Source organism: Amphiura filiformis, chromosome 5, assembly GCF_039555335.1.
Source record: "Amphiura filiformis chromosome 5, Afil_fr2py, whole genome shotgun sequence".
In the NCBI taxonomy this organism is placed as follows: Eukaryota; Metazoa; Echinodermata; class Ophiuroidea; order Amphilepidida; family Amphiuridae; genus Amphiura; species Amphiura filiformis.
Genome location: NC_092632.1, coordinates 4,616,713 through 4,642,025, shown reverse-complemented (window position 1 = coordinate 4,642,025; position 25,313 = coordinate 4,616,713). Strand labels below are relative to the sequence as shown.

At 34.4% G+C, this 25,313-nt stretch overlaps 2 protein-coding genes across 2 annotated transcripts in view; both read right to left on the bottom strand.

Annotated features, from left to right (window-relative positions):
- LOC140152510 (follicle-stimulating hormone receptor-like) overlaps positions 1–25,313 on the bottom strand; it is a 459,585-nt gene that overhangs the window by 10,267 nt on the left and 424,005 nt on the right. The window contains exons 7-9 of the mRNA XM_072174850.1: positions 21,112–21,183; positions 10,977–11,045; positions 10,422–10,493 (exon numbers count right to left, since the gene is read on the bottom strand). Of these exons, the coding sequence (XP_072030951.1) occupies positions 10,422–10,493; positions 10,977–11,045; positions 21,112–21,131 (161 nt within the window). The 5' untranslated portion in view covers positions 21,132–21,183. The remainder of the gene's footprint in view (positions 1–10,421; positions 10,494–10,976; positions 11,046–21,111; positions 21,184–25,313) is intronic.
- On the bottom strand, positions 4,476–7,940 carry LOC140151655 (follicle-stimulating hormone receptor-like). Its single transcript, XM_072173990.1, has 2 exons — positions 7,909–7,940; positions 4,476–7,010 (listed from the first exon to the last, which is right to left on the bottom strand). Exons 1-2 carry the CDS (start codon positions 7,938–7,940, stop codon positions 4,799–4,801), a joined length of 2,244 nt encoding a protein of 747 aa, XP_072030091.1. The 3' UTR covers positions 4,476–4,798.

Here is a 25,313-nt window from a genome sequence, read left to right as displayed (position 1 = left end):
CGCATACAAGGACAGTTTGTCAGCATGTTTGCAGCACAACCGCACTGACGCCAATACCAACATTGAGGTAAAACAAAGTATAGACACCCAGCAAACACACAACGTTATTCAGGAAATGTTTAAATGTAGGGTTATATAAAAGGTATAAAACATTTTAATAACATTCATAAAATATTTTTTGAAAATGTGATGCAAACTTTCTAACAGAATGTCATTTAAATATTGACAAAATATTATGCAAAAATGTTTGCCCCAAATATTTTAGAATAACATTTAAAAAAGCATTCATGCTCTTTATATAACCCAACATTTAAATGTTATTAAAATGTTTTGAATAAACATTTAAAGAACATTTTTGTGTTTACTGGATACTTATAGAAAGTTATACAAGCTACAGGATATAGTCTATTTGTGCCTGGATAATTATACTTAAAAGGTTGCGTGATTTTAGCATCCTCTTTTTATGCTACATTTCAGTTGATTCAGACATTGAGCCTGTGAGTTATGCATTGCATTTATTACATTGACCTATAATAGTCCACTGTCTTATAACTAACTTCTGTCTGTCTACAGACAGAAAATACAAATTGGACAATGTCTCTGTCAAATGGCCGAATCTGCAAGAAATGTTATGTGCACAAACATTATGTAGTCCTAGGTTTATAAAAATCTCAGCTTTTTTTAGAGTAAATGAGGAGATGAGGCTGTTGATCACGAAGTGCCCCTGTAAGTGACTGACAGAGCCCAGAAGTAATGTTAGGCAGAATCAATTTACAAACTGGATGTGCATAGGCATCAATATCAGTATCATTTTGGCCAATTGTTTCACAACTAATAAATAATAATCATCAGTATAATACACCTGATTATAAAGGACCATATATACTCCAAATATTTAATCAATCTATTTCAATATATTTTTATCTTCTAGCGAATGTTTGTTGACGGAAAATCAATTGTTTGATGTTGATCTGGTGGAAACATATTATTGATTTTATGTCATCAAAACATTTGTCAGAAATTAAACATGACTGGAAATATACTGGGAACAGATTTTAATCTATCCCCAGTATATTTAAAAATAATGAAGCAATGTTGCATTGAATAGTCTATGTCAAATAAAAAGTATGCATTGGGCCTAAGTCCATTTGATCATGTGTTGACAGTGTGGTATCCACTTTATCTAGTGCTGTCTTGAGATGAGAGTATGGTATCCATTTGATCTTGTGTAGTCTTGAGAGTGTGGTATCCATTTGATATTCTGTTGTTTTGAGAGTGTGGTATCCATTTGATCTTATGTTGTCTTGAGAGTATGGTATCCATTTGATCTTGTGTTGTCTTGAGAGTGTGGTATCCATTTGATCTTGTGTTGTCTTGAGAGTGTGGTATCCATTTGATCTTGTGTTGTCTTGAGAGCATGGTATCCATTTGATCTTGTGTTGTCTTGAGAGTGTGGTATCCATTTGATCTTGTGTTGTCTTGAGAGTGTGGTATCCATTTGATCTTGTGTTGTCTTGAGAGTGTGGTATCCATTTGAACTTGTGTAGTCTTGAGAGCGTGATATCCATTTGATATTTTGTTGTTCTGTGAGTGTGGTATCAATTTGATCTTGTGTTGTCTTGAGAGTGTGGTATCCATTTGATCTTGTGTTGTTTTGAGAGTGTGGTATCCATTTGATCATGTGTTGTCTTGACTGAGAGTGTGGTATCCGTTTGACCATGTGTTGTCTTGACTGAGAGTGTGGTATCCATTTGATCATGTGTTGTCTTGACTGAGAGTGTGGTATCCGTTTGATCTTGTGTAGTCTTGAGAGTATGGTGTATATTTTATTTTGTGTTGTATTGGCAGTGTAGTATCCATTTTGATATTTTTGACTTGTCTTAAGAGTGTGGAGTCCAATTGATCATGGTTTGTCTTGTGAGTGTGGTATCCATTTATCTTGTACTGTCTTGAGATGAGAGTGTGGTATCCACATGACCTTGTGAAGTCTTTAGAGTGTTGTATCCATTTGATCTTGTGTAGCCTTGAGAGTGTGCTATCCACATGATCTTGTGTAGTCTCGAGAGTGCGGTATCCACATGATCTTGTGTAGTCTTGAGTATGTGGTATCTATTTGATCTTGAAGAATCTTGATAATTCGATCCATTTGATTTTGTGAAATTTTGAGATTGGTATTCATTTCAACTGTGTTGTCCTGACAGTGTGATATCGATTTGATCTTGTGTTCCTGTTGTCTTAAGAACATGTTGCCAATTTGATAATGTGTAGTCGTGAGAGCACGGTGTCAATTTGATCTTATGTGGAGTGGGGAGGCTGGTATTTGTTTGATCCTGAGTTTTCTTCAGATTAAGGTGTCAATTTAATCATGTGTAGTCTTGAGAGTGTAGCATCTGCATGATCATAGTTTAGTCCATAGAGTGGGCAAACCTTCTAGTATTACATAATAACACATCATTATCATTCAATTGTCATCAATTTCAGTTCAACTTGTCAGGTGAACAAAATAATGTTGTGTTGATTTCAATTTTATTGTTAATTTGTTTGGAATTATTTGTAAATTGTATACTCAAAAAAAGATATTCAAATTGAGAAATCTGTGATAATAAGTTTACAAATATATAATCTTTTCGTTTTATTCCATAGTATACATTGTTTCTTGCCTGATACAGGCCAACTATTTACAGGATTTCCAAGTGTAAATGAATCTAAAAAATATTCAGGGCTAGTGCAAGAAAACCCTACCTGCAATGGCTGCCAGGTGTTTTTATGTGTAATATAGAGGGCAGAAATTGTCAAATTTCTATAGGGCAGCTATTGCAGACTAGCCTTCCTGCACTAAGCTCTTGATACCTTCTGCCTATTTTTTACATCACACATGCCTAACCAACATTCAAGTTTGACTTCTCAAGTCAGATAAGCCACAACTATGGTACACAGCCAGTGTTGCAAAATAACATAAATTGCTAATGTGTGCACATGTGGGAGATAGGGCTTATCAAGGTTCAACCCAACTTGCCCATTACTTTTAATGTGATTTACAACTACTCAACAAAATGAAGGTAATATAAAGGGTTTACAACAATTTAATAACATTTTCAAACATTTGCAAAAACTTGCTGTAAAACATTCTAACATAATGTTGTTATTTTGACAAATTAATTGACAAAAATGTTAGCTAACAAATATTTTACAATAACATTTTGACAAAATGTTTAAATTGTAGTACTAGCGTTTTTTCATATCAAATGTTGCAAAACATTTCCATGATCTTTATGTAACCCATCATTTAAATGATTATATCATGTGAATAATTTTAAATCAGACTTCAACACTATGAATCTGCAATTCTGTAATTGCTATGTTATACTACAAGGAATTTTACACAGGATGCTCTAAATGTTCAATCAATATAAAATCAAACCCTTTACATAAATGTTTAAACTATGTTAAACTCTCTTGCAGTTTATGGCCTTGTTGTTCTTGAGATCTGGATCAAAATTATCACAAACTTTTTTCCTGTATGCTCTTGACAGGGACCACAAGATCTGCTGCAATAAAGAAGAATTATAGACACTATGTCCATAGAAAGGCTGGCATCAATCATTTAGAAAAACAATGGTGGCATGTTCTGTAATATCAAAAACATAATTTATAAAGTAACTATTCTTACTAACACAGTTTTATAATCTTTGTATCAGTCAAATGTAGAAAACAATATTGTGACACAATCTGGTCCATGGAGGCCAAAGGAGGCATTCTTGAAAATTGAGTTATTATACCTATCACCTTATATAAACATGATAAACAATAGGCTAGTATCATATACTAAAAACACCAAGTTCTACAAGTTCTAAAGTTTTGTGATGTTTATTTTCTTATGTTTTTTTTTATTTTTGCTTTTATCTCAATTTCAAATTTGGCCTTCATGGACCAGATCATGTTACATGTGAGACCTGCTCCCATGAAACCTGGATAGAGTCAGACAATTATGATTTGTAGATATGTATAAATTAATTTCAAATGCTCAGATTGTCAGCTTGAGAATCACATGTCCTTGTCCTTCAAGTATGTATCTTTAGTTTCAAGATTCCTCTGTTTTCTATTAATATTTGGCATGTTTATTGGACTGTACCTCAAATAAAGCCTTGGTGACTTTGTTTGGGAGGGAGCAGGTCTCATATATCAGTTATTCTGTGATTTCATTTCATATGTAGAGTTCAGATGCAAACACCTATAAACACCATTTTAAAACTTTAAAATTGATACCCAAATTCCAATGTAATTTTTTGTTTGAAAATTGTGTAAAAATGTGATCAAAAGTAGTACATATTATTATTTTCTATATAATTTGACCTGTTATATCTGCCTTTATCCCAAATTGAGACAAATAGATACATCTATTTTTGAATCTGAATTCTCTATTTGATTATAGGGAAACACAAAGAATTTCAGCACAAATCCACAAAGCTATTCTTTGCAAAGATTCACGTAAAAAGAGAATCAAAATTGATTCTTATAAAGTGGGTAAGCTTGTCTTAATCAAAGCTTGTGCTTTATCCTTTGGATAGAATCAAGTTAGATTCACATGCTTTATTCTCTCCTTGCTCATTTCAATTATCTGTAAGCATTTATAGTAATAGGAGAGAACATGGACCTTTTCCAAATTCATTATTTCTCAAATTTGAAGGAACATTACTTTTATTCAAGAATCTGGGCCCATTGTTACAGAGTTGTCAATATTCCCTGGTCTGATTCATTATTTACAGAGTTGTCTCTGTTCCCTGGTCTGATTCATTATTTACAGAGTTGTCTCTGTTCCCTGGTCAGATTCCTTGTTTAACAATTCCAGCACCCTTGTTTTGTTGACAATCTGCTGATCAGCTTTATCTGTAGGAGTTGTAGTATTTGATTGTATACCACTGTCAGTCTTGCTATTTTTCCTTTCATTTTCCAATTCTTTCAGATCCTCTGCCATAGCATCTTCATAAAAATCATCATCATCATCTAAATAATCATTAGCATCCGGCGCTCTCATAAATGATTGTCCTTGTACATTGGGAACTTCAAGGTATATTTCAGGATTATCTGGACTGCTGCATCTCTCTTCTGGGACTGTATCCAAATCACTGATTGTGTAATCTACATGTAACACAGCACTTAGTTTTTTCATCAAGGGTTGTTTATTGTTGTTATTAGCTGATTCATTACCTGTTTCTGGTGTTGATGTTTGGGCTGTTGGTTTTCTTTCTTCACATGGATGATCTGATGGACTGAGACTATGCTGGCTGTGATTCCGATCTTTAAGAGGCATCAGGGGTATGGTAATATGACTTGGTTTGGCGGTTTTACCATCAGGACTATCAATATCATGAATAGTGTCTTTTTCAAACACAGCTACTGATGATCTTGCATCATTTGAGATTTGGGTGAGTAAGGATCCAGAGGAGCCCCGGTAGTGACACTTATTTTGACCTTCACGAGATGATGTGTATGAATGAGCTTGTGAATAAGAGCGGTGATCACTGTGTGCTCCCCGGTATTTCATGGCCTGCTTCTCAAACATTCCATGTTTGGCTAGCATCACAAAGAAATCACGACGGAATGCTTTAGTGAAGATAGCATAGAGGAATGGATTTGCACAAGAATTGATGGGATAGAACAAGACAATTAATACTTTGGACTGATTTACTGTTAGTAGAGGCATCCCAAAAGCTGCTGATATACCAAAAATAGCTATTGGTGCCCAACAAGCAAAGTCTGTGAATATAAGCACTGCCATACGTTTGGCAACTTTTGAGTCTTTACGCTGCATGGCTGTATGTGGATTATGCACTGTAAGATACATTTTGACATAACAGGAACAGATGATCAAGAATGCTAGTGCATTAAACAGTAAGATGAATAACACATAGGCATAACTAATGGCAGAAGTGTCCTTTCCAATATAAAATGGAATGCACATACTAGTAACGCCATAGCTACCTACGCCAAGCATTGGTAATGCAGCAATCAAAATGGCAAACAGCCAAGCACTGATGATTATTTTGGCAGCCTGTCTCAGTCTAATGCGTTTATTTAAGTCAATAGCATAAATGATGGTATACCAACGTTCTATGGTAAGAACCGTCAGAGAAAATATAGAAAGTTCACTTGAAAAAATGGAGATGAAACCTGCAAGTTTACAGCCAGCTTCATGTTGCCATGATATAGCGTAGTTGAAATATTCACGCAATGTATGTAGATCGACAGACGCCACCATGAGCAAGTATACACCCATACACAAATCTGCAAAAGATAAATTACACATGAGGAATTTGGGCACAGTCATTTTGCTTCGGTAAGCCAATAAAACCAAAAGAACAATAAAGTTTCCTATTAAAGCCGTCATTGCAATAAACCAGACGACAATGCGAAGGAATATATAGCCCATGACATCGGAGCATGGATTGAATGCATCAGGTTTGGGGGTACATTTTACAGCTGAATAGTTCTTTTCTACAAATGGATTACACTCTGTTCCATTGTAGAAATGACTTATATTGTGATCAATTGCAGGAATCCAACGATAATCTTTTGAACTAGTAGGTACTGGACCACTGGTTTGAATAGAGTCTGCCAAACTAGATGGAAATGGAATAGGATCATAGATTCTATCCCTATGAAAGAATACTGAAACATCAGCAGAACTGTATTTAGAAGGCAGGTGACCACCACCTATGTCCATGACTGCCACACTGGGACGAGGTTTCAATGATGTACCAGTATTGTTACAATCAGTTGTTTTTACGTTTGATCCAATTTTGTGTAATTTGGTATAATCTGCATTCTGTTGCACTAGGTAGTTAAAGGCACAACAGTGACTGAAGTAATTCAGCTTGGCTACTTCGATGCGCTCAAAACGAAACACAGGTGGGAACTTTTTCAGGGTATATGTTTCCTGAAGATCCAGTGTCGTTATGTACTTCAATCCGTTTGTTGGTAGGTAGGTTATTAATGTATTTCTTAGTATTCTGTAAGGAAAGAAAAAAAATGAATGAGAATTAATTTCAACTTCAATAAGGATAGGCCTACATTTCTTTACACATTTATTTCATTGCTTTTTTCAATTCTAGCTTCCTTTTATAACATGCTACTTTGTACAATGCTGAATATTTAAAGCCTATAACCATTTTAAAGCAATATGAAAACTGGAGTCATTGTAGTCTCCTCTCATCCTGTTAACATATAAATTTAGAGACAGTTGTCAAAATTGGATATTGACTTCTTAGCAATTGGAGCTGGAGGTGTAAGTATGTTGATGGGAACAAAGCCAAATTTAGGGCACCTGGCCCCCCCCAATCGATTGCAAAATTTAGAAAATCCAATTGGAAAATTGCCAAAAAACAATTTGTGCCCCCCAAATCAAACCCAGTGCCCCCAATCATGGTTGGTGCCCCCCCCACAATCAGATGACCCGCACTACACCACTGTCAAGAAGCAAATATTTAAATGTGTCAATATTATAGCTAATGCTTGTCACTTGCTTATCTGTTATGTTTTTGGGAAAAATAAGAAAATTGCAAAGTAAAAGGGTTCATGTGTCTCGTAGACAAATCTCTTTGTAAATCTAAATTTTCCACTATATAGAACATGGTGCATTGCCACTAAAATGGAGATAATTAGTTTTGTCCTTCCCTTACATACTCTTATATGTTCAATACCATAGATCATTTCAAATCAAGATCAGAAAGTTCAGCATAAGCGTTTTTTTATCCAATAAGTGAGGGGGTCAAAATGGCGGTTAAGAAATGTCACCAATACAGTAACCTTTTTAGCAAAAATACAGCTTATTCAGCCACCCCCCTCCCATTCCAATGGCTAAGCCATTGTAGGAAACTGTTCATACTTGACACCAACCAAAACTATAACCGAGCTTTTGTCAGATGTGTCTCCAACTCCATCAGTCCTGATGGAGTCAGAGCTACACTCACTCACTCAATATCCCTTTGAGAAAGCCTATCTACTTATGTTTAAGGGTTGTGTAAAGCTATATCAGGTGGGTAGGGGTAAAAATAAGATTATTGCCATTTTGACCAAAACACGTACGCATTTATGATTTGCCAAACAGAAACTAACAGAATAACACCTAAAAGTATCATTTTTTGATCATTTTGCATAAATCGACTTTCCACGATTTACAAGTATTTGTACCGGGGTGCCTGTTGTCAAGTCGATGACAGACACGCGTACCAACCTTGAATAATTATACTGAATTGTGATGTAACATTCCGTACAGAGGGTATTCAATACGGCGTGACAGAGCCATTATCATTCAAATAAAAGTCTGGCCTCCATAAGGTAACAATAAAACAGGTAATAGGTATGACTGGTCGTGGAATCGATCTAGAAACCTGTCTCGCTGTCATCTTAAGCTACAGGGTGTCACTTGCATTTATTATGGAGTGCAGAATTAACCATCCATTTGTTGCCGAAATGAGTAACATGTAATTGTGGACATAGCTTGTTCTTGCTCTGAGCCCTCGTAATATTGAAAACACATGAAAAAGGTCACTTAATCCAATATCAAGAATTATTCAGTGTTTCAAGCTCTACATCTGTGCCAAATTTGGTGTATCTCCTATGACAACTGTATGATTTCTACACATAATTGCAAAGTAGGCCTCGCGCGATAGTGATAAAGCAGCAATGTCTTGTGCTTATGAAGCCTTTGCGCTGTAAGTTACACACATGCAATTTTTACACATGCAAAACATCCAGTTTTAAGAATATGCAATATCACGCCAAAACGAATGAAGGTTTTGCAATGAAAGTAACACAATAAGTAGGTGACATTTATGCCATTGTATTTCACGCACCGTACTCAAATTAAATACAATGTTGATTAATGTTTTCAAACACGGTATAGATCATTCTGGAACACCCTGTATCTTAGAACCGTCCTTCAACACAGGTGACAGTGTAATTGTTATATTGTTCCGGTCCATTTATGACATAGCCTTCCTGTTTTATACGATGATACAATAAAACATGAGATCGGTTTGAATGGTTGTGGAATCAAACTAGAGACCTGTTCCTTTGTCACATTAATAGACCTGATAAATCAAGCGGAACGATTTCATGACAAATCCTTTCACAGAATTTACCGTGTTTCCAGCGCTGCAGTGTTGGTATTAACTTTGGGCTTCTTATGAATTGATTGTCAATACATTATAGGTATATACATTAAAACTCAAACGGGAGAAAGAATCGCGCATACGCACCTTAGAACATTTTAAACACTGTTTTAAAATTGTATATTACAATTTATTTACATTAACATTGTACCCTAAATAACATGGACATTTGGGTGATATATTGATGTAGTTACGGGCCATATTTAGTGCCGATTTGTCCCAATTTGCTTTTGACTTGCCTGGCAACACTCCATAAAACATGGCTATAATTGAAGACCGAATTAAAAAGACTAGTTTGCGTCTGACGTCAGGGCAAAGGCGAGACGTGATTGGTTACTGACCTGCGCAGTACGGCATTTTTGGTCTGGTTGACAGGACATCATACGCAAACTATAGTCTTTTCAATTCGGTCTTCAATTATAGTCGTGTGAAGAAGCTTGAAGACAGGGGAAGTTGGAGACCCATAAGGAATTATATTAATTTGTTCTCAAACGGAATCATGAAAATAATCGTAAGTAAAAGTAGTTAAATAACATAGCGCTATTAGCTCGCCTATGAACCTTGGTATTCGTTAGTTAACCGGATAAATAACTTTGGCAAAACTGACAAATTTGTACCAAAATTGGCGTTAACTCGTTACTGTCGAAAATGTACAAAATATGGCTTCCGTGAATCTAAACAAATTGATATTTAAAAATTGGTTAATTGTATTACCATAAATCGAACATGGACATGTAGGATGGTATCTCTAGAAGTCTTTTGCCTGAAAAATTGGAATTTTGTTGAATTTAGAGTAACAAAATAACATGCGCCAGACAGTGGTAGACGAGAGTGTAAAATGAGGTAGTATTTTGTGTATTGACGAGCTTCAAACATGCCTTCGTTGCATTCAAGTCGCAAATATCTATCATAATTCTTATTTCAAGGTCCTGTAAATACCTCAGCAAAAAGATAGGGTCATCGTCCAACACGGACTGCTCGAAAAAAGTTCACCTATAAAAAACTCGTGGGCTGTTATGCGTCAGTTATATGTACAGGCATATTTGAAGAATTTCCTATCAACTAATAATATTAAGATTGCTAAAATATTAATCTAAAGACTTCATTCTTTCATGTGCACCATAAATTTTGCACCTGAGATAGATATTGCTAGGCAAAATTTCACAGCAAACATGGCAGTTTTCTCCCATTTCGGAGATATTAGAGACAATAGACCGACCCCTTAAATCAAGATATGATATTACTTACATCTCAGTGAGTCCTTTTAAACCAACAAAGACATCTTCATCCAGCTTCCTCAATGGGTTATACCCCAGGTCCCTAGCAAATGATACAAAAACACTTTAGGCAAATCTTAGGAAAATACAATCTTATCTAATTATTTTGGCATTTTTATTGAGCATGCTGTTATTGTTTCATGTCTCAGAATGGTCCTCTATGGGGTTTTCTACATATATTAACTTATGATCAAAATTTTGTTTTTAATACCTTTATTAGTAGCATAGATGTATTAACATAGCCTGCTAGTGATTAAGCCAAAAGTAAGTCATTTCACGTGCAACTGTAATAATCTCTTAGATATTATGAATCAAGATAAAAAAAACCTTTGACATTATTTTCAATATTTTGAAGCGCACCATTGTGTCATGACCTCATATTTGACCTGAAACATACATATTGTCCCTAGTCACGAAAGTTTTCCAGAACTCCATAGTTAAAATATGGGTGCATGAAGCTCCATGGTTGAACCTCCAGACTTGGGGTTTATAATATAAGAGGAGATGTAGGGTGTGTTGTACTTACAATGATGTGATAGTGACTCCAGCAAATGCATGTTTTGGAAGGTATTGAAGCTGGTTCCATGATAGATCTCTATATGGACAAAGAAAACATTAAAGAAAAAGGATAAAATACACCTTTTGCACATCTTAATTGCTGTAAAAACCCTGGTTATTCCATGTAGTGGCATTGCACATTGTTATCTGAAATATATGCCTATCAGAAAAAAATTCTGGATATTAACTGTCTATGAGTGTCATTGTTGAAACATAATCATAAGGCGAAAGATGAGCCAGCACATGAATTAAATGATTGAAATGGATAAAACATTATTCACCCGGCCCATTATACTAATTATATAATATTTATTTTATCACTCATACATAAAATTTCTAACTCTTGTAAGAATATCTAATACTCCATGTGAAAAAAAAGCAACAAGTTTTGCTGTGACATCCCAAAAGACACAAAAATGTAAAAAACATAAAAAATGTGCTTTTGTTTTAACCGAAATGATTTAATAACATTTAAATGTTGGATTATATGAAAGTGAAGGCAATGTTTTATATGAAAAAACACTACAACAACATTTAAAAAAATCTTGTCAAAATGTTTTTGTAAAAATTTCTTGGCAAACATTTTTGCAAAATATTTTGTCAAGAGTTCAATAATATAATGTTTGCATAATTAAAATACTTTATACCCTTTATATATCCTTATATTTAAATCGGCAGGCCTAAATGGTATTGCACAATGATTATATTTGTTTTCAATGGTGTGACTGACTGATGGTAACAGATATTGAATGGTCGGCTATCAACCAATATGTTTTCTAGAATTTAGATATGAGCAATGTGAACTAGGCCTGGACTACACATGGCCTGAGGCCTAGCTTTTATCACACACACAACAAGGTGGCTGGATTGCTATCTACAGAAGAAATCAATATTAATATGGGTTACTAGATTGCTCTATGTATGTGGCTAGATTGCTATCTACAGAAGATAGCAATATTAATGTAGTGGCTAGATTGCTATCTACAGAAGATAGCAATATAAATGTATTTTCCTAGATTGGTATCTACAGAAGATAGCAATATTAATGTAGTGGCTACATTGCTATCTTCAGAAGATAGCAATATTAATGTATTTTCCTGGATTGCTATCTACAGAAGATAGCAATATTAATGTATTTTCCTAGATTGCTATCTACAGAAGATAGCAATATTAATGTATTTTCGTAGATTGCTATCTATAGAAGATAGCAATATTAATGTAGTGGCTACATTGCTATCTACAGAAGATAGCAATATTAATGTAGTGGCTACATTGCTATCTTCAGAAGATAGCAATATTAATGTATTTTCCTGGATTGCTATCTACAGAAGATAGCAATATTAATGTATTTTCCTGGATTGCTATCTACAGAAGATAGCAATATTAATGTATTTTCCTGGATTGCTATCTACAGAAGATAGCAATATTAATGCATTTTCCTAGATTGCTATCTACAGAAGATAGCAATATTAATGTATTTTCGTAGATTGCTATCTACAGAAGATAGCAATATTAATGTAGTGGCTACATTGCTATCTACAGAAGATAGCAATATTAATGTAGTGGCTACATTGCTATCTTCAGAAGATAGCAATATTAATGTATTTTCCTGGATTGCTATCTACAGAAGATAGCAATATTAATGTATTTTCCTAGATCGCTATCTACAGAAGATAGCAATATTAATGTATTTTCCTGGATTGCTATCAACAGAAAATAGCAATATTAATGCATTTTCCTAGATTGCTATCTACAGAAGATAGCAATATTAATGTATTTTCGTAGATTGCTATCTACAGAAGATAGCAATATTAATGTAGTGGCTACATTGCTATCTACAGAAGATAGCAATATTAATGTAGTGGCTACATTGCTATCTTCAGAAGATAGCAATATTAATGTATTTTCCTAGATTGCTATCTACAGAAGATAGCAATATTAATGTAGTGGCTACATTGCTATCTACAGAAGATAGCAATATTAATGTAGGTGGCTAGATTGCTATCTACAGAAGATAGCAATATTAATGCAGGTGCATATTTGCTATCTTCTGTATTAATGTAGGTGGCTAGATTGCTATCTACAGAAGATAGCAATATTAATGATGTGGCTAAATTGCTATCTACAGAAGATAGCAATATTAATGAGGTGGTTAGAATGCTATCTGGAGCAGATTGCAACATCTGAGAGTGGCTCAACTGATATCTATGGTAGATATGTTTAAAAAATTGGCTCGCTTTGCTTGCTGTAAGTAGTAACTCCAGAATTTCCCCCAAACTGGGTACATATCCCCCAACTGACAGATGAAACCCCCCTGTGTATGCAACTGGGGTAAACTGCTAATTAGTGCAAATAGCAATATCAGTCAGTGGTATCTTCTACATACACACTAGATAGCAATACCAATGCAGATGATAGCATCTATCTACAACAGATAGCAATATCACTAGGATTGGCAATACTGCAGTTTACAGAAGATGGCAATATTAATCAGGGATCATGCTTTTATACAGTTGATAGCAACATTATTGTGAAAGGCTAGACTTATCTATACAGTAGATAACAATATATATATGAGTAGTTACACCAGTTTTTACAGTGACCAACAATAGTTTATGTGAGTGACTTGACTGTTATGCACAGTAGTGGTTATGTATAGTAGGTCTAGTAATAGTAATGTGAGTAGGGAATCTTATCTCCAGTAGATGGCAATCATGAAATATATAAATACAAATTATATTTTTTTAATTACCGTACAACCAGACAGCGGTCCCAGACAGGTTGTCCAAAGATATGGGTAGTGAACACTACACATAGTAAATATTCATATGAAACTTTTTTTGCATTTTTGTCCTTTTTTTGCATTTTCTTTTCAGCCAACTTTAGAAGTTAATCTCTAATGACCTTAGACCGCAAATGACATTTGACCTCAGTATGTGACCTTGAACACAACCATTACATTAAAGCTCCCATAATGCAGCTTTGGCTCAAGTTTGGTTGCAATTTGATGTGAACTGTTTATGTGAGATCAGATTTTTGTATTTTCAGCCTATTGCCTACAAGTTGACCTCCAATGACCTTAGACCTCAGTATATGACCTTGAACACAATCAACAGATGAGGGTTCCCATAGTGCAGCTAGAACCCAAATTTGATTGCAATAGGATTTGAACTGTTCATATGAGACCAAAATTACTTTACACTATTGTTGACATACATACACCCTCACAAACCCCGATTGACTGACACACAACTCATGATGCCATAAAGTTTCTTCTTTCAGACGACCTAAAAATGGTCAAAAAATTATTGAAATTGTCCAAAGGAAAAGGTAATTAATGTTCACTAGTATTAATGTTCAGGATTTAAATTTACTCAACACTGGAACTTAATTCCTAACAACTCAAAAACTAATACCTAAGTTTATAACCGTATTCAACCTAATTAGTGCCCAGAGTGCTTAATAACATCATCTTATAGGAGTAGTTTACAACTAATTTTGTAAGACATATATTGCAACACTTCAGTCAGATTACCCATATAAACTTTTGTTCGTGACACATATGAATTTCCTTTGCCCATTATTCATAATACATAGTACCCCGGTACATCACTTCGGGCAATTGGGCTAAATACTTTGTGGAGTTGAAAATAGATATCTTACCTTTCAAACACCACATCGCATTGTATTAATCCTCTATATCATCTTATTTTCTTCTCTTTCTTCCATGAAGTTAGGTGTGAGTCTTCAGATGTAATCAACGATAACCCAGTTTCATGTTATTGTTTTGAAAAGACTACGACCTATGTGACTCCAAAAAATCTAATAAGAATGTTTAGCTGCTTTTGGACACAGTAATATATATTTTCACAACACCTTCGCATGGTCTACTGGCCCAATAGTCCACTTGATCATCTTTCCTTATTCGCTACTGGATATTGAATACTATACAATAGCGAAGTATGTTGGTGAAAAGTTCAATTTCCTTTTACAGCTTCTCAGTAATTTGTTTCTCATGCTGCTTTTCTTTCACATCAAAAGATACAAGTATCAGACATGTTTAGATCAAATGACAAATAGGTAAGCAGATCTTTACACAACTAGCATGAACAAAATCTGTTTTTGATACCCTTTTAGTGATATAAGTGTATCGCGGCTAGCCAGGAAAAAAACCTTTTTACTTGTTTTTTATACGTTGTGATATACAATTTTGAATACAAGTGCCCCATCCCAGAGTACCAAATTATCCACTAAACCATTTTTGTATCAAATTCCATACTTCATACTACTTTTCACCCCTCTATGTTCCCTCAATGTAATTTTGTTTTAAAGGAATTCAAGATAGCTCCTTCTCCTGCTAAAAAAAATATGCCATTCTAAATTCAAATCCTCAAATTCTGAGCCAGCTTGGCCTAATAACATTGATGCGGTACATACCAACCCTTATGGTGTTGGATTCCGTCTATCAAATTTTGTGCAAATTTTTTGAAAGTGTGGCTTGCACACTTATGTCTGGGTAATATTAAGGAATTCCCAGACACTGTTCTATATATGAGATATCACTGGTACTTACTTATATTGAGATAGAATAATTTCAAGTGTAACTGTAGCAATTGACTCCAGCTCCAGGGTGAATAATAATTGAACAGAGATGTTTAAAGGTGAATTTTGTGATTTCAACATCTTCTTTTTTCAGTATAGATCAATATATATTGACGACTAAACCTTATTACCAAAGTTTCACTTGATTCCAATTTTGCGCTTATGAACTATGCATAATTGCATGTAATACACTACTCCATATGCCACTGTGTTGTAATTATTGCTGTAAACAGACAGAAAATACAAATGGGAGAATTTTTATTACAAATGACCAAATCTGCAAGAAATGTTGTGTATACATTATGTAGTCTATAAAGTTTCTGATGGTATAAATATCTCTGCTTTTTTGGAGGTAAGTGAGGGTGATGAGAATGTGGATCACAAAATGGCCCTTTAACACACCGGTATTTGATATGTAGAGATGCATCCCTTGAGTATTGTGTATGATTAATCACAACGCAAAATGAAAATTGTTGTATATCAATATCTTCTTCAGTGCATAGTCAAATTAATGACACTGAAAAGCAACTTAAAACTGGATGGCAAAAACAAAATTGTTTGAAATAAATGAAGATGTCAAGCGAAGCCAATTATTTGCATGTACAGTTTTTAGGCACTTTTATTTGAAAAGGGGCACTAATTAGATTTAATACGGTATTGAAAACTATTGCTGTTTACTCTTAAATATAATGAATGAAATTTCAATCTTTGAATGATGATTGAGAATTTATCTTTAAATTATGTTCAATTTTCCTATGCACCAAATGTTACTATTCACTTTTATATCACTCATACATAAATTCTAGACAATTCATTGGTTGATTGCCATTCAATGTTCATACATCAGCCACACCATTGAAAAAGTACTGCCAAGCTGTTGATATTTTAAGCATCCCAATGACGCTTATCCCACGCAATGGGCTGTTCCATTTGAAATCACACACTCAGATTAATTTAGTCTTCCACAGTAGTTAGTCTTTCACAGAGGGAGTATAGGTTTTAAATTGAATAACTTTCTTATGACTTACTTACTCCAAATATGGAAGATCTATATAGGAGTAGGGGTTTCAAAATGATTAACCCTAGTCAATTCCATTTGAAAAACATACTCCCTCTGTGGAAGACTTTACTTAAATCTTTTAAATGGGTAAAATTCAAATGGAATAGTCCATAACTAGCCACCCATTAGCTTATAACACAGTATGCATGCAAGGGTGGGAAAAAGATACTTCTTTGTACGATTTGCACCCAGTACCTGTTGGACTTGCCAATTTAGAAATGGTTAACTTATAAGAAAATTAGTCACAGTAACAATAATGTTGACAAATAAGTATTAAATGATTAAATATTCCTGGAAAAAAATAGAATTTATGTATGAGTGATATAAAGCCAACATTAACTGTCATAAATTTGTGAAATGGTAGCAATATAATCACTCAGTGAAAGAAGTAGTCTAATTAACTCACTACTGAAATCTTTCACCACGGGTACATTTCACTAAACTTTATGAAGCTTCATAAGTCTCAACATCATTCGTAACTTACGACGATTTGTAAGCGGCATTTCACTAAACATACTTACAAACAGTATCTTTCATAAGATATACTACAGGGACCCTTCATAAAGTTACGTCTAATATTGGGTATTTGTAACTTTACGAATGGTTACTTGAGTTACGAAGGACTGAAAGTTTAATGAAATGGACCCCTGTGATTAGACTATATTGTAACCATTACACTTTAAGACAGTTAATATCTGCATACTGTTTCTTCTTCTTATCATATCAAATTGCTACAACATATTTGCCAAAGCACATGACCCAGTCCAACAAGCTCAAACATATTTTATTTTCATCTGTACATTAACTGCAAAGCTTGGCTTTGGCTTGGTTCATTTGGCTTCCTCGAGGTAGTAATGTCAGTACTTTGTTGCAGCTACTTCTCACATATATATTATAAAGATGCACTGCCTTTGAAACATACTAGTCCACCTCTCTACTGTCTATGACTACAGTCACCAAGAAATGAGAGTCAGTTCACATTTGTCTGCAATTTGAAAGAACCCATTAAAGAAGATTTTTTCTGTAGATTGTCCCATTTATACACACATATCAGAATGAAATGTGGCATTGGAGGCATTGGTTTTCTCTTGTAAGTGGACTTACACTTTGACTTGAATTGCATCTAACCAGGACCATGTTAACAAAGGGTTCAGAACAAAGAATGAAACCTGACGCTATAATACCAGGTCTTCTGAGGATAACAAGTACTATAGTAAATACATATATCTTACCTCGAGTCACTGGCACTAGCTTTGAAGTTCAGCATGTTCTGTGTTAGCTTAGTGTTACTTGGTGCGTGTATATACTTTTACGCACACAATCAACCTGCCGCATATGTACACGCAAGAAACCACGGTAAGCCAACGCAGCACATGCTGAACTTGAAAGCTAGTGCTGGTGACATGAGGTAGATATTATATATAGTGTGCATGATTTATTCAAATACAAACAAGTAAAGTTATCAATGAGTAATCCTTTTCACTTTCTTGTTGCAATTTTATAATCATATGTAAAATAAGCAGTAATGTATGGTTTTGGGGATAGCATTGCAAAGTGTCAAGCTCTCCCACTCTCAAACTGGATTTACCTGTATGGACTTATCCTGATGTTTTTAGAAATAAATCTACATGGGCCTAAAGAAAGATATATACAAACTTTTTGATCTATTCTGTGATGTTATCAGTCAGCAAGCTTAGGTGATTCAAATTGATGAAAAATAATCACATGCGACCCGTGGGTGCTGCCATAGTAAAAAAAACGCCTAACTAATAGTAAAACCATTATTGCAAACTGAAATACTTTTGCAAAGAGAAAATTACATCTCACAGATACCTTCTTTGTACACAAAGAATGAGACTTTTGTGGTGTGCATCCTGAGGTAAGTTGTCACTATCCATGATGCATGCAGCCAATCAGAACCCCATATGGTATTCACAGACTCAGAAGTTAATTTAGTAAAATGCGAGTGAGCAAAAAAGCTCAAAAATAAATGCTTGCATCTTGAACAACCATAACTAAACAAGCTAGACAACCCTAAACTTAAGAAATGCTGAAAACATATTCTTTATTGTCTGGTTAGCTATTGAGAAATAAGAATTGTTTAATATAAATTTTCATGACAGTGTAAAATCAGGAAACAGACATATATTTTTATACTTAGCCTAAAGAATTGTGACAGGAACAGTAGTGATGATGAAGAATTCATTCATTCCATAGAGCATACATATTCTCAATTTATCATTATACATTGGCATATTCCAGTTGAAATCCATACACCCCCTATGGAAGACATGACCTTAATCTACCACACACCGAGTGTGGATTTCGAAAGGGGTTACTTTATTGAGCGACTTCATTTAAAATCTACACCCTCTGTGTGGCGGGAGATTAAGGTCATGTCTTCCGTAGGGGGTGTATGTATTTCAACTGGAATAGCGGATTTTACAGAAGCCAAGGAACAGGTTGGTTGTATTCTCACATATGTGATATTGACTTTTATGTTTAGAGGCATTATCCAGGAAACCAATACATCTGCTAGACTCCTATGCGTTGTTACTGTATAATTTAGTTAGGAAAGTTATTTACGGTAAGAAATTGGCACTGTATGTGTTGGAGATATCTCTTGATTTGCATGCCCAGGGTATTCAACCCACACTAGTCCCTAACTATAGAATTAGAATTTGGTTGGTCAGCAAGATTCAATATACCATTATTCAATTTATAAATTAGTGCACCTTTCCTAAATAATTAGTGCCCTTATGAATATCTATGGCTTAAAAACCTGTTTGGGTGTTCTCCTTCATCCTGTTGTGTACAGTTTTAGTTTGGTCAAGTTTGGGGAGCCACTCATGAAATACACTGAGGGGGTGTTTTTAAGCGTTTTTACGATCAGGCAAGTATAACTCATGTGACATGTTTAAGAGTCTAAAACACTGGTTTTCAAGAAAAGTGGTACATTTTCTGAACTTCTTTATGGTAATTTGTTGGATTGTATTGCAAACTTAGTCCAAAATAAGTATATTTTGGAGCTAAAAACTTGCTTAGGGGACCAAATTTGGTGCAAAATGTTCTTGGTTAGAAGGAAAATGTGTGACGCTGGAAGAAATCTGCATAAAATCACATTGTAAGCATTTGGGCTTTGAGTTGCAAAAGACTCCATTGTTCAACAATTTGAGGCTTTATGTATCCTGAATTGCAACATTGCCTATTTGGACTGTCATACATTATGTGATTGTCAGACTCAAAACACCCGAAGCAATATTAGTCAGTTTTTTAGATGTTGTTATCAGAACTGCTTGTAAGAAAAAGAGCATCCACATATAACACACTTTATTTCAGCATTCTCACAGAGGGAACATAATCACTCACTTATCAGAAATCATGTGTAAACTTTTAAGAAAGGTAAGAAACAGTGTCATTTGTGCAAAAACAATGAGATCAAATTTGTCATCATTTAAATAGTGGTGGTTGAGTGTATTCTAACATCAGCGATTGAGTACTGTTATACCTGTATCAACAAATTGCACATTTTCTATGTACAAGTTATTATGTACATCCTTTAACTCTGTTATGAATCAGAGGCATGATCTATATCCAGACCTGAAACTGACCCTTTGTGAAAAATGAGGAAAATGCTTTTTAAAAAAAAGAGGAAAATAGTGCAAAATCATGCTAAAAAAACTCAAATTGGGCTGAAAATAACAAATAATGCGTAGATTTCAGGAATAAAAAAGGTAAAGTTTCAGGTCTGTATACCACTATTTTGAGTCAAATTTAAGACCCTTTTTTTAGCTGAGATTTGATGTTGAAATGGCAATCACAATCCTCAATTTATCAAGCAAGTAGGGTTTCAATGAATATGTCCTCGTAATGAAATAGAATTGTCAATCTTTTTGTGTATTTTTGGGGTATATTGATAATTGAACAAGACATTCCCACCCCAGCAAGAAACAAAGTTTTTGATATGTTATAAACGTGTCATAAACATGTAATGAACAAAATGTTATAATTACATTTAAATATCAGGTCATACATAGGTCAAGAAAACAGTTTTGAAATGTTTTATAAGATCAAAAAAAACCCACTGCAACAACTTTTTCAAAATGTTGTCAAAATGTTATTATAAATTATTGTTGGCAATTTTTGCAAAACATTTTATCAACACTTAAATAACATAATGTTAAAATGTTTTGCAGCAAGTGTTCAAAAATGTTTTAGAATATTATTACACATTTTATACCCTTTATATAACCCTACATTTAAATGTTCTCTGTAAAACATAACCTTAAAAAAAATTCAGTTCTGAAAAACTAAATGGGACAATCCTGTTTTTCAGTGTTTTTGGACACAGAAAATGGGACAATCCCGGGTAAAACGGGCCAGTTGGCAAGTATGTGCATGGGCAACTACCATAAAATCAATTTGTATGTAGATAACTTACAATATGTATAGATCATCCATGCCTTTAAATGTGTACGACTTGATGGTTGTCAACTTATTGTGCGCCAATACCCTGTAGAAAAAATAATATTTAAGAAACATTATCAGCAGGTTTTTTTAAATTACTAACAAATACATTATATCTGTGAGAGAAAGATCTTGTTAATAATGGTTTTCATGTGTGATGCATGACCTATCATTAAATTTACCATCAGATGTAGTGCCATCAGTGTTAGAAATAAGGTTGGCTCTCTGCAGGCCCTTCATTTTTTTAACCAAAATCAGCCAGATGGACTCAATACTGATATCTGCTTTTAAGTTGAAAGTTCTACCCTGCTACAGGCACCTGTTGTTGATTTGCAAATCTTAGAAAATGTCACAAAATGTGGACCACTGTAACATTAAAATCTTCAAACTGTTAACATGGTTAAACATGTATTATGATGTGCCACTTTACAATTCAGATATAATAAGCCGCCCTATGGCTATGCTTCAGTAACTAAATTTTAAGGGGCACTAATACTGTGTTTTGACATTCTCACTGGATATTTTCCATGCAACAAAATATTGCTGCAATTCAATATAAAAGAATAAGGACTGTATAATAAAACTTGATGCGCAGATTGTTTGCTTTCAAAAGTTAAAAAGATGCCAACATAAATGCAAGTTAGGAAGGGTCTTGGGGCACTACTGAGAAGGTGCACAAAATAGGCCAATTACAGTGCAGTAGTTATTGCTGCCCTTTAGTTGTATATCCTAAATCAAAATTACAATGGTGATTAAACTTTAGTTCCTGATTGTACCATGACTGGACATGTAATTATGAAAATTCATTGAGCACTTTTAAAGAAACACTCAAATTTATAGCCATTGCATGAATAATGAAGGACAATTGGTAGGTTTAACCAGTATTTCACATATTTGCAATCAGGCCCGTACGCAGGGGGGGTGCGGGGGGTGCGACCGCACCTCCCCAAATTTGCAAAAGTATACAAAAAGTCCCAAAAATGAAGAATTTGCGAGCGTAGCGAGCAAAAAAATGAGGTTTTTCACATTGTTTTGGTCAAAAAAGATCCAAATTTGGAGGGAAAAGTCCACTTTTCACAAAATCGCACCCCCTTTGGGAAAAAGTCCACTTTTTCAAAAGCAGCACCCCCAAAAAAATCCTGCGACGGGCCTGTTTGCAATGTTCTTTGAAGCGAGAAGAGTGAAAATGTTTCCTTAATTTCATTTCTAGCCGTCTTACAATCTATTGCACACCAAAAGTACACCAAAATAACCATGTTGCTTCTTTGACCTATTAAAGGGACAAGCTGTGTGATTTGATGAAACAGAACACTGTCTTAGAATTCATCATAGTTTAGATTTTGTGTCATATTTGGAACAAGCATATAAATGTGCCAATAACTAGTGACATGAAAAACGTGTCAGCAATCTTAAGATCTCACATATAAACAAATGTAATACTTTTATTTTCATGTAAGCAAGGTTGAATTCAGAAACCATATGTGGTTGAGAGATAAATGTAACTTGAACTCAATAACACTCACAGAACAAATTATTTACAAATCATGGGCTATGAAATTATGATATTTTGAGCTATTTTAGTTTGTTTACCATCTGTTGGAAAACCTCTGATTGCCCCTTTACACTACAAGAAGAAGCTGTAAAACTGGTGATCAACAGCAGATGCCTGTGTTTAGCAATAGCTGTTCAAGTTAATTAGTATAATCAGAGATTGAATTAAAAAGAATAGTTTGCACAAAGTTAGAATGTAAATATAGCTGGGGGATTAAAAGCCGGCAATCAATTCATTGAAAATTTCGATATTTCGTATTGAAGATATAGATTTTTTTCCCCAAAACACCAAAGATTATGAAGGCCTGGAGATTGTCAAATCTAAAGCTAAATGTGAAAGGGCACAAAGGTTTGTTCAATCAAGTGCTCTCTTATTAGGACAAAATTTGTAATGTGTTCCTGTGCAATGGGTACAACCAGTGTTGAAAATAAGCCTAAATTTTCAAGGGTAAAGTGCAAGAATAATACTGTAAGTGTAGTAGAATATAACAGACCCTATCAAATACTGTGTCACTCATGCTCATTTAAATATTATTAGTTATCCCCTGTTTGTTCATGCCATACGAAAAATATCACTGGTTTTGAGGTCGTATCACACGAGGCCGGGGTCGTATCACACGAGGCCGCAGGCCTCGTGTGATACGACCTCAAAACCAGTGATATTTTTCATATTGCATATGAACAGACAGGGGGTAACAAATTTATCATTCAGTAGACATGAATTTAACACAAACAAACAAACAAACAAACAAACAAACAAACAAACAAACAAACAAACAAACAAACAAATAAATAAATAAATAATACCACAAACATAAAATGATCAAGTTATAGGCCTACTCCAAACTCTTCCATGCATGCTTTACAGTTTTCTGTCATGCAACTACCGCCAGGCCATGTAATACAGCACGACATTTAACGCGTGGCGCACACTTAGCACGCGACGTGAGGTAGCGAGTAATTACCGTCTCTCGCTCATACGCGCTCATCACAGTGTACAATACAACGCGAGTATGCAGGCCCGTTAATTGCGGTATTGATTAAGAGCTGAATAATACGGCTATATATTGTACGGTAATTTATGAACGCTGAACAATACGAAATTATATTATTTGGCTATTAACCAATGAAATGTCGTTATTCATGTCTACTGAATGATAAGATTCTTTCTACCAGGACAATTCGCAAGATAATACAATAAAACAGGGGATGATAGGTATAAATGGTTGTGGAAATGAACTAAAGACCTGTCCCTTTCATTTCATTTCATATATATTTATTTCACATTCATGGCCAAGGGCCAAAATACTGAGAAATATTACAAATAATAATAATTAAAGATACTTAGAATAACACACAAAATTTAAAACATTTATAATTACACAAGTATTGCGACGCTGAAAAATTGATGAAAAACACGATTGAAAAAGACGAGAAATGGATTTGTGTTGCAGCCAGTGCTGGGCGCAATCAATTAATTACGACAATTTGAACATGTCCACCACCATGGCTGCCATTTCAATTGTTAGACAATTCCGGTTGGTTTATTTGATTAAAGGGTCTATCCTGGCCACTTGCAATATTTCAATCAGTGTACTTACTTTTGATCAATAACAAATGAAGAACACCAACTATTATTATATTCTACTACACTTACGATGGTCTTGCACTCTACCAACCAAATGATCCTTGCAAATTGAGGCTTATTTCCAGCACTGGTTGTACCTAATTAGTTAAGGGCTGGGGTATGAACGTTTGGACAGTATTTATTTTGGGACATTAGAGCACATCAGACATATCGAATCGCATTCTGAATCTGAAGAATGTCATTCTGATATCAAATAATTTTGATTTTTGAAATTCGCAATTTAATACACATTTTATGGCAAATCATTAAAATTGATATTTTTGATATTTAACAGTACTCGAAGTAAACTTTATCAATCTGATGATTTATACTTAAAGTGTATGTAGGTGGGATGAAAAGCCGACGATCAATTGAAAATTTTGACCTTTCGTATTGAAGATATGGATTTTTTTTCCAAAAACACCAAAAAAAAAGGTCTTTTTGGGAAAAAATCCATATCTTCAATATGAAAGGTCAAAATTTTCAATTGAAAGTCGGCTTTTCCTCCCTGCTACATACACTTTAAAATATATCATTAGATTTATATAATTTACTTGAGGACTGTTATATATCAAAAATTTGAAAAATATCAAATTTTTATAATTTGTCATAAAATTTGTATTATATTGTGATTTTCAAAAAATGAAAATTATTTGATATCAGAAAGACATGCTTCAGTATTCAGAATGCAATCGATAGATCTAAGGTGCTCTCATGTCCCACAAAAAATACTGTCGAAACGCAATAAACGCTCATTTTAGATCCCTTAAGGGGACAGGAACACATTATAAATATATACTTGTTTGAACGCAAATCTGTGCCTTTGTGCCCCTGTCACATTTTGTTTTGGATTTGATAATTGACTAAACTGCATCACCTCAGAATAATAGCTCAATGCAAAAAGTGTTGCATGGATGGATACTTTACGGCACCTTTGAAGTTCATGAATATTGATAACTTAATTTGAGTCATATTTTACAGTTTCAAGTGCTACTTTT